We start from the raw sequence: 9,799 nt of genomic DNA on the forward strand, positions 1-9,799 counted from the left end.
GTCTCTGGTGGTCATTTGGGGAATAGCCCCCACCTCACTTTATCCTTTCACGGTCACAAGTCGCCTGAGAACATGACTCCAGAGTTGGTTCATGTCCTGCTGGCTTGGCTGAACAATTTGTCTCCTGGGTCAGGAAACTTTTTTATGGTTTATGGAACTTCAACCAATGGGTCTCAGTTTCTCTTGTTTCAGTTGAGATACTGCAAACAATATGCCTTTTGAGTATCTATGTCATCAGTTCCCTGCAGTCCCCTCAGTGCCCTCAGGCCACACCCCAGTGCCCTCAGCCCCTCCCTGGTCCCCTCAGCCCCTTGCCAGCCATCAGTGTCCCCAGCCCTCACCCCAATCCCTTCAGTCCTCCCTTCTGCCCCTGCCATCCCACAGCCCCCAGCCTCCACCATCCCCCTGAGCTACCTCTCAGCCTCCTCAGCCACCCACCGGCCCCTCAGCCTCACGGACCGTTCAGCGGCTCCCTCGTCCCTTCAGTCCCAGCGTCCCTGAGGAGGATGGTGCCCTGGTGCCACCAGCAGCTCCCACTGCTCGCATGAGGGGATGGGGGGCACAAGCAGGAAAGGGGTCAGACCTAATGGGACCTGCAGAAAAATTGCTTGGCAGCCCCCGTGTCAGTGAGAGGGCCTCCCTGCCCAGCCGTGGGCATGGCAGGCCAGCTGTGCTCACTCTGGTGAGGCGCTGGGCACTGTGTGGGTCAATGGTAGCACAGCTCCCTGACCACTCCTCAGGCGCAAAGGTCACCTATGCCAGGTGCATCAGAGCGTTACCTCTGTCTTGAAGCAGTGCTGGTCAATGACTGCAGATCCTCATTACAGCAGGAAAGAAATCAGCAAGGAATCTTCTGTGGCAGAACAAAGGGAATAGGAGTGAGGTGGTCACCCTAACACCGGTTAAGGGACTTTCATAAAGGCCTCAAAGACATTTATGCTCTTGACTCAGAATGCAAAAGGGGAGTGGTGAAACATAAATCAGAAGCCAGTTTCAATGTCTAGGGCAGAGTTATCTTAATAAAATGTAACATAATTGCTGGAATGCTGTATGGATGAGTAATTGCCTCTGTTACCATGGACTTGCTAGGTGCTGCATATTTATCTATCATAAATTACTCTGGAGCCATAATGATGAAATTATAAAGAAAGGCTATTTTAATGCAATTGCTGTGGGTTTGATAATCAGAACCTGCTTTTATGCCTTGATCTTTCAGAAGATCTTCTTAAATGGTTTTGGTTTGTTTTGTGGTTGGTTGTTTGGGTTTTTTGTGTTTTCTTCGGTTTTTCTTCTTGTTGTTTTGGTTTTTTTGTTGTTGGAGGGTTTTTTGTTGTTTGGTTTTGTTTGTTTGGTTGGGTTTTTATTGTTATTTAGGGCATTCTGTGTTTTTGTTGTTTTGGGGGTTTTTTGTTTGGCTGGGTTTTTTGTTTGCTTGGGGTTTGCTGGGTTTTTGGTGGTGGTGGTTTGTTTGGGTTTTTTTGCATGCATGCTGACTAATTTTGGGATCGAAGGTAAATTTCTTCTATAATATGGGGTATGGAAGAGACTGGCCTTCAGTTAGCAATATGTCAGTGAGACACAGCTGAGCCATTATTAGTCAAAAGAGGACCAGCCCTGTAATATGTGGGCGGTCTCTGGCTGAAATTCAGTAGAACCAAATTAGACCAGATTGACAAGAAGGTACTGAAGAGTGAAGAGTTTAATCCTCTGGTACAGTATTGCATGGACTTTGGGATCACTCTCATTGCAAGTAGTTTGTGTTTCCAGCAGAAAAGGTCTATTTGCAAAATGCACATGCGGTGGGGACAGCACATCCACTGTCACCTGCAAATATTGTGGCTGTCTGCTCTATTTAACCTTAGCTATGGATACTTGTAGGGGCTGTGGGATTAAAGCTTACAGAAGAATATCTACCAAACAGTCTGCCTGGGCTAGCACTTTTGCTCTTGCCCTGAAAAAAATGATTATTCCCTGGATTCACAGCACGAAAATCAGACAAACCTGCATAAACACTGCTGTCTGCTGCCCCCTGCCCTGGTTCCAGCCAGAGAGGGTGGAGGTCGGATAAACTCACAGACGGATGTTGGGCCAAGTGTGTGTGATGCTTTTGCCTGCAGATGTGGAGCAGGAGGTACAGTGGCTCTGCAGCTGGTGGGAGTGAAGCAGAGCAGCAGCCAGCACCAGTTCCAGCAGTGAAATTTTACTAAGAACAATTGCTCTGAGTTTACAAACAGGTGGTCTGGCACAGGGCCAGTGCAGAAATGCAGCTTTGCTGTCTTTCCTCTAAGCCACATCACACACTGGCTTGCAATTTAGAGCCCCACTGATGATCTCAGGGAAAAGTTCGTCAGAGAAAAGGGTTCAACTTGCTTTGTAAGAAACAGGCCTAACAAATTGTCAGAGGTCTCAAAACACTATTTCGTCATGCTGGAGTTCTTACACGAGGGGTGTTTTATCTTTAACAAAATACTCACTTAAACAAAATAAGCAGACCAAGCATGCTCAGTCTGCTCAGGCACACAGTGACATCTTCAAAGGCACCGAGGTGTCCATTAAATCAGCTGGAAGCAATGTCTGAGACTTTTTCTAAGGTCTAATCAAAAATCCCTGATTTGCAAACTATCTTGAGCAAATTGCTGCTTACTCAGGCAAATGCTTGAAAACTGCACATTACTACGGTATAGCTACATTCGGATTTATCTGTGTAAGTCATTTATCACCTCAAATAGCTGCAGAATCAGAACAGATGTCTGGAATGCTAAAGTCAGGTTAATTTTACTTATATTGTAGTTTACAGACTTTCAACAGTTCTTTCTTCTCATGTGCCCTGCTGCCCCTTCTTTGTCATTTCACAAGCAAAATCAGAGTCACTAGTCTGTAAAGACAGAAATCTGAAAGAATGATTGCTTTTGAGAAAGCCAGTAAAGGTATGCACACAGACATCACCTGGGCAACTTAATAGAGCCTATCTACAAATAGCAGAGCCAGAGAGAATTACTTCAGGGCTAAAAGCACTATCCTTCCGGACCAGTTTGGACTTTGCCAGCAGCACAGTGCATCCCAAGGCACCGCCGTGCTCTGCTGCCCTGCCAGCTCAGCGGTCCAACCGGCAGCCTCAGAGCAAAACAAACGCAGTTCTGTTCATACAGCTACAGGCTGGCTTCCATTACCTCCTTCCCTTTCCGCTTGGTTGTTCTGTCTTTCCCGTGTGTCTCCACAGGAAGAAATCAATACCTGGTCTTTCAGGTGAAGGGGAAAGACCTCTTCTGACCACCCCTGGCTGAAGTTTCAAACTCAGGAACGGGGACGAGAAACGACCCTGACAGTCCAGTCTTGTACTTTCCCCGATGGAGCAGTTTCCTACAGCGGAGCGACGCCTTTCCGCCGGGCTCGCCCGTACTCAGGACAGCCCTGCCGGGACAGCGCCTGGCAGCGCCGCGCTCCCCGCCCAACTCTCTCTGCAGTCCCCTCCTCGCCACCGCTTTAGCGCCGTCACATTCCCACGGCCCCCGCGGAGCCCCCGTGCCCGAGGAGAGCCCCCGCTCCAGGGGCCGGACTGACCCCGAGGGGGCCGGGGCTGCCGCTCCGAGCCCGGCGCTGCCCGGGGCGGTGCCGCGCCGCAGGACAGCGCACACCGGGAGAGACGCGGCCCGTTCACCCCCGCCGGGGGGAAGGCGAGGGAAGGCGGTGGGAGCCTCTGGCACCGCGCCGGGGCTGCGAGTGGCGCTGGCAGCCCGGCGAGACACGGCGCCCCTTCCCCGCCGAGCCGTCAGCGAGGAGAAGTGCCCGGTGCCCTCCGGGACCAGCTGCTTCCCAGCGGGAAAAGCCGAGGAGCTGCGGTGCTTACCCGCGTGTCGCAGTCACGGCCTGCTCTCTCCTCTCCAGCTTCAGGGCGCTCTGGCCGGGGCTGGAGACCTGCAGCCCTGCCGGCAGCCCCTCCCTCGCGAGGAGCATCCTCACCCTTCAACGTTGCGGCGTCCTCTGTCCTCCCTGTCAGTGTCGCTCCGCCCTGGGAAGGCAGCGGGGCTCGTGTGGCAGGGAGGCGGTGACGCCGTGACACCTTCCCTTCGTCCCTCCATCTCTCCCTGCTGAGCGCCCGCGGCCGGTGGGCATGGGCCGTGCGCGGGCTTAAGGGCATCCCTCTGTTGGGACGGGAAGGCGAGGTTGGTGGCAGCGATGGGAGGAGGAGGAGGGGGAGGAGGGGAGGAGGGGGAGGAGGAGGGGGAGGAGGAGGAGGTTCGCAAACCCCTTGAGTTTGGCTTCTCCCTCTGTGGCGTTTCCCCTTCCGCTTTATTTTCGAAGAGCGTAAGGGTGTAACTGTGATATCCAGCAGTGGGTGTCGCTATTTTGCTACAGAAGTTTTCCCTGGATTATTTGCTTGTTGTTGGGGTTGGGTCGTGCTCCCCCCGTCACGGTAAAAGTTTTAAAAAAACCCCAAAACCAAACCAAACCCTGCCGGTTACTTTGGTATGTATGCCTCTGTGTTAAAAAGACACTGAGAAGGTTAATTAATCAGTATTTGAGAAGTGCTCTTGTGTTTAAAGGTACTATGTGACGTTTAGACTGGCCTCCGCTCATTCTGTTCCCAGACTTTTTTGTAGGATGTATGCCAGTGCTCTCTGGACCTAAATGGTGACTTGGGCTATACTGTCTAGCTTTCTGGAAAGAAAGCAGATTCACCCACCCTGACTGTGTTCAATGGACTGAATGGTTGTACAAAGAGAGGATTTCCCAGCTATACTGAACCAGCTACGTGGTGATTACAAAAAACCAACTTAGCATGTGAGAAGTGTTTTAACATAGAACTAGGTTTGAATTTCAGAGTCTTTTACAGTTGGGCTGCTAATACTAATACTGTAAGGCATTTTAAATCAATAAATACTCTTTAATAGGAAAAAGATAGAAAAGCTTAGTTATGGTACATTATTCAGCATAGATATTGTTAGATATTCTGGCAAGTTTGTCAGCAGAACCATCCCAAAACAAGACATTTTCTCGTCTACCTCTAATGCAGCTGATGTAGTAGAAGCACGGATTTGGATTTGCCAGAAAGTGGAGGGAGGTAAAGTGTACAGGTAGAATTATGCTTCCCACACAAAATGGATCATCTACCAGAGGTTCACAGAAAGGGAAGGGTATCATTTACGTGGTGATGATTAGGGCTGTTCCATTTTTAACATGCTTCTCTCTTTCACATTTGCTATGTTAATTATTGCACCTTTTGATTTTGGCTGTTTGGCTTTCTTGGGTGAAACCGGAGGAAGGAGGGAAGTCTGAATTTTTCTTCGGCATCAGAAACTGTTGAAGACCAGGGAAATAAATGGATAAAGTGATTGCTACCACTCTGAGCAACAGTCACCTTGTCACTCACATGGGCCAGTAAATTCAATGCCTGTGTTGCAATGACACAGTGTGTGACCCTAACTTCAATGTGTTGTTATAGCAACTTCTTCTGCTGCTTCTGACATCTTTCGATATTGGTGGAAGATGATACAACCTAAAATTGTGGCTTCTGCAAAGGACTGGTTATCAAACCCTTCTTCTGAAGTACCTACTAAAGGGTATTCACAATACTAATACTACTGGTAGCTCTCTTAAATTGTGCTTTAACTCAAATATTGTCAATACAATTCTGCTAGTAATACTTCATGAAAGAAGATAAAAAAATCTGAGCACTCTTGTGCTTTCAGCAGGCTAACAGGGCTTGCTAACCAACAAATGTCTCCAGCAGTGGAGACAGTAATACAGACCACTTTTAGCAGCAGTCGGAGCAAAGGTGGCTATAAACCAGAACTCTGACAAGCCTCCATCTATTAGTGTGACTACATTGTGGATAAAGGCAATATCCAGCTGCAGAGAAGAAGGAGCTTGAGACAGCAATTGTTTTATACCTCTTCTATCTAGATTTCTGAAAGTATGTCTGTGTTATTAACAACTAGTTTACTAAATAAATACTGACCTACTATGTCTGCTCTCAACTCGGATAATGAAAACAGCAGCAGGCCTTGTGCACAATTTGCCTGTGGAAAATGCCTACACACAGAGTTATTCTTATTAGAACAGTTCTGTTTATAAAATGTTTAGAATAAACTGTCTGCAGTAGCACATTTTGGTCAAGGAGGTGTTTTGTTTTTTGAACAGAAAAGTCCTACATGTTCCCTTAATTCATGTATTGGGGAAGTACACGTACAATGAGATTCAGCAAAATTTTTAAAGAGATCATCAGAACCAAGTAAGAATAAAAACTCTCTCTAGCATACTGCTAACAGAGCCAAAAATGGATCAAGGTTTCTTCCTTGCTTTGGTTAGATGCCTTTGTGGAAAAACAACTGGCTTATATTTCATGTGGCTTTGAGCATAGACCTTGATATGGAATTAAACAACTGATGCACACTGGATTGCTACAGGCTGTATGCAATTTTACATAATAGAAGTCAATGCTTTAGGTGAGTAAAATTACATACACTTAAATAATTCTATGTAGAATTTATCTTACTTATTTGCTATCATTAACATCGTGCGGAAAATTACCTTCAGAAGTAATAAAAGTAAATGTCACTTATTATCCTTCTTACCCTCATGTTTTCTTACAGTACCCAGTGTTTTAAAATTTCTCCTACATTTTAGCTGTATTTCATTCTTTGAGGTCTGAGTTTAGTACTGTGGGATGCTGACCTGAACTTTCATTGGTTGACTAATTAAACCTGTTCAATTAATATCAACAACAACAGAGGCTGAATTCTGCAGGGTCTTCCTGCTAACACTGCCAGTAGAAAAGAGCTGAGCAATGTAGGCTGTTGGCTGTATCCAGAGTTGGTTGGTGTGAGATCCCCCACAGATTGTTTTCCTGTGCACGTATGCTAGAGGAAGACCTATTTAGTCTCAGCAAGGCATCCACTAGAAAATGAAGACTCAGTCTCAATTAGCAAACCAATTAGGAGTATTCTGTAAACATAGAATAGGATGGGAGAGCACTATTAGGGAGTGATTTGATTGTATTGGATTTGATGATGATGAAGATGATAAGGTTGGGTGCCTATGGGCAAAGACCAGAGGGAAGGTCAGCAGGGTGGATGTTGTGTTGGTGGTCTGTTACAAACCACCCAACTATGAACAGATAGGTGAGGCACTCTACAAGCAGCTGGGAGAAGTCTCACATCCACTTCTGAGCAACTTCAACTTGCCAGATGTTTGCTGGAAATACAACACAGCAGAGAGGAAGAAGTTCAGGAGGTTCCAGGAGTGTGTGGAACTCAACTTGCTAAGACAACTGGTGAAAGAGCCCACCAGAGGAGGTGCCTGCCAGATCTGCTGTTTGTGAATAAGCTGGTTTTGGCTGCAGTAGAGTTACCTTTCTTCACAGAGGCTGTGTGGACTGTGTTTTGGCTGAACACAGGGTTGATAATATAGAGATGTTTTTGTTGTTGCTGAGCAGTGCTTGTGCAGAGCCAAAGCCAAACTCAAAGCCAAAGCCTGTTCTGCTTTCCCTGCTCCCACACTGGTGAGGAAGTTGGGGGTGCAGGGAAAGTTGGGAGGAGACACAGCCAGGACAGATGACCTAAACTGACCAAAGGGATATTCCAGACCATACGGCATCATGCTTACTATATAAAGTGAGGTGAAGAGGGTGGAGTGATGGTGTTTGTGTTCCCAGGTCACCATTATATGTGATGGTGCCCTGCTCTCCCGGAGATGACTAAATACCTGCCTGCCCATGGGAAGCAGTGAATGGATTCCTTGCATTGCTTTGCTTGTGTGTGCAGCTTTTACTTTCCCTATGAAACTGTCTTTATCTCAACCCATGAGTTTTCTGGCTTTTATCCTTCTGATTCTCTTCCTGATCTTTCTGGTGGAAGAGTGAGTGGCTCCGTGGGGGTTGGTGGCTGGCTGGGGTTAAACCACGACAGTGAACAAAGAAGGACTAGTGGGTGATGTGGTGGTCAGTGGCCATCTTGGGCAGAGTGACCACAAAAGGTTAGTTTTCAATACTGGGTGAAGTAAGGAGAGACACCAGCACCCACTTCCAGTGGGCAGACTCTGGCTGTTTAGGACATTAATTGACAGAGTCCCTTGGGAGTCAGTCGTGAAGGGCAAAGGAGTCTAGGAAGGCTCAATGTTCTTTAAGAAGGAATGGTTAAATTTTCAGGAGCAGGCTGCCCCCATGTGTAGAAAGACAAGTCATCGTGGAAAAAGACTGGCCTGATTAAACAGAAAACTCAGGCTGGAATTTAGGGCAAAAAAGAGAATCTATTGTCTCTGGAAGGAGGGCCAGGTAACTTGGGAGGACTATAAGAATGTTGCAAGATCACGTAGGGAGAAAATTAGGAGGGCCAAAGCCAAACTAGACCTTGATTTGGGTACTGCTACTAAGTTTGTATAAATACACTAGCAGCAAAAGGAGAGTCAAGGAGTGTCTCCATCATCTGTTGAATGCAGAGGGCAGTGTAGTGACAGGGGATGAGGAAAAGGCTGAGGTACTTAATGCTTTCTTTGCCTTGGTCTTCAATATCAATACCACTTGTCCTCAGGGTACTCAGCTTGAGAAATTCCCAGAGCTGGAAATTGGTGATGGGAAGATGAGCAAAGCCCCAATAATCCAGGAGACGGTTAGTGACCTGCTATGCCAATTAGACACTCACAGGTCCATGGGCCCTGGGGGGATCCAGCGCAGACTAATGAGGGAGCTGGCAAAAGAACTTGCCAAACCACACTCAATCACCTACCAGCAATCCTGGTTAACCAGAGAAGTTCCAGATGACTGCAATTAGCAAATGTGACGCCCATTTACAAGAAGGGTTGAAAGAATGATCCAGTGAACTAGAAGCCTGTCAGCCTTACCTCAGTTCCAGGCAAGGTTATGGAACAAATCCATAACCCACATTACACAGCATGCAGGACAACCAGGGGATCAAGCCCATCCAATACGGATTTATGAAAGGAAGGTCCTGCTTGACCAACCTGATCTCCTTCTATAAAAAAGTGACCCACTTAGTAGATGAGTGGAAGGCTGTGGAAATTTCTACCTGGACTGCAGTAAAACCTTTGATACTGTTTCCCACAGCATCCTCCTAGAAAATTTCACTGCTCGCAGCTTGGATGGGTAAAAAACTGGCTGTATGGCTGGGCCTAGAGAAGGGTGGTGAATGGAACTAAATCCAGTTGGTGGCTGGTCACCAGTGGTGTTCTCCAGGGCTCAGTATTGGGCCTGTCTCTTGGGTTCTGTTTGACATCTTTTATTGATGATCTGGATGTGGGAATTGAGTGCACTCTCAGTAAATTTGCAGATGACACCAAGTTGGGTGGCAGTGTTGATCTGCTGGAGGGTAGGAAGGCTCTGCAGAGGGATTTGGACAGACTTGATCAATGGGCTGAAGCCAATGGTATGAGGTTCAACAAGGCCAAGTTCCCCATCCTGCACTTGGTCATGGCAACCCCAGGCAGTACTACAGGCTGAGGGAGGAGTGCCTTGAGAGCTGTTCATCAGAAAGGGACTTGGGAGTGCTGGTCAAAAGCAGCTGAACATGAGCCAGCAGTGCCCAGGTGGCCAAGAAGGCCAATGGCATCCTGGCCTGTATCAGAAATAGTGTGACCATCAGAACTAGGGCAGTGATCATTCCCCTGTATGCAGCATTGGTGGGGCTGCACCTCGAGTATTGCATTCAGTTTTGGGCCCTTCACTTTAAAAAAGGCATTGAGGTGCCAGAGCATGACCAGGGAAGGGCAACAAAGCTTGTGAAAGGTTTAGATAACATGTCTTATGAGAAACAGCTGAGGGAGCTGGGTTTGTTTAGTCTTGAGG

At 47.4% G+C, this 9,799-nt stretch overlaps 1 protein-coding gene across 2 annotated transcripts in view; it reads right to left on the reverse strand.

Moving 5' to 3' along the window:
- PUM3 (pumilio RNA binding family member 3) overlaps window positions 1-4,185 on the reverse strand; it is a 75,673-nt gene extending 71,488 nt beyond the window's left edge. For both annotated transcript variants that reach the window (XR_010426857.1, XM_064642406.1), the window contains exon 1: window positions 3,848-4,185. Coding sequence is in view for 1 of the 2 variants with exons in the window: in XM_064642406.1 (XP_064498476.1) it covers window positions 3,848-3,954 (107 nt within the window). In the remaining variant the exon portion in view is untranslated. The remainder of the gene's footprint in view (window positions 1-3,847) is intronic.
- Between the last annotated feature and the right edge of the window lie 5,614 nt (window positions 4,186-9,799).

This window comes from Pseudopipra pipra, chromosome Z (genome assembly GCF_036250125.1).
Source record: "Pseudopipra pipra isolate bDixPip1 chromosome Z, bDixPip1.hap1, whole genome shotgun sequence".
Lineage (NCBI taxonomy): Eukaryota > Metazoa > Chordata > Aves > Passeriformes > Pipridae > Pseudopipra > Pseudopipra pipra.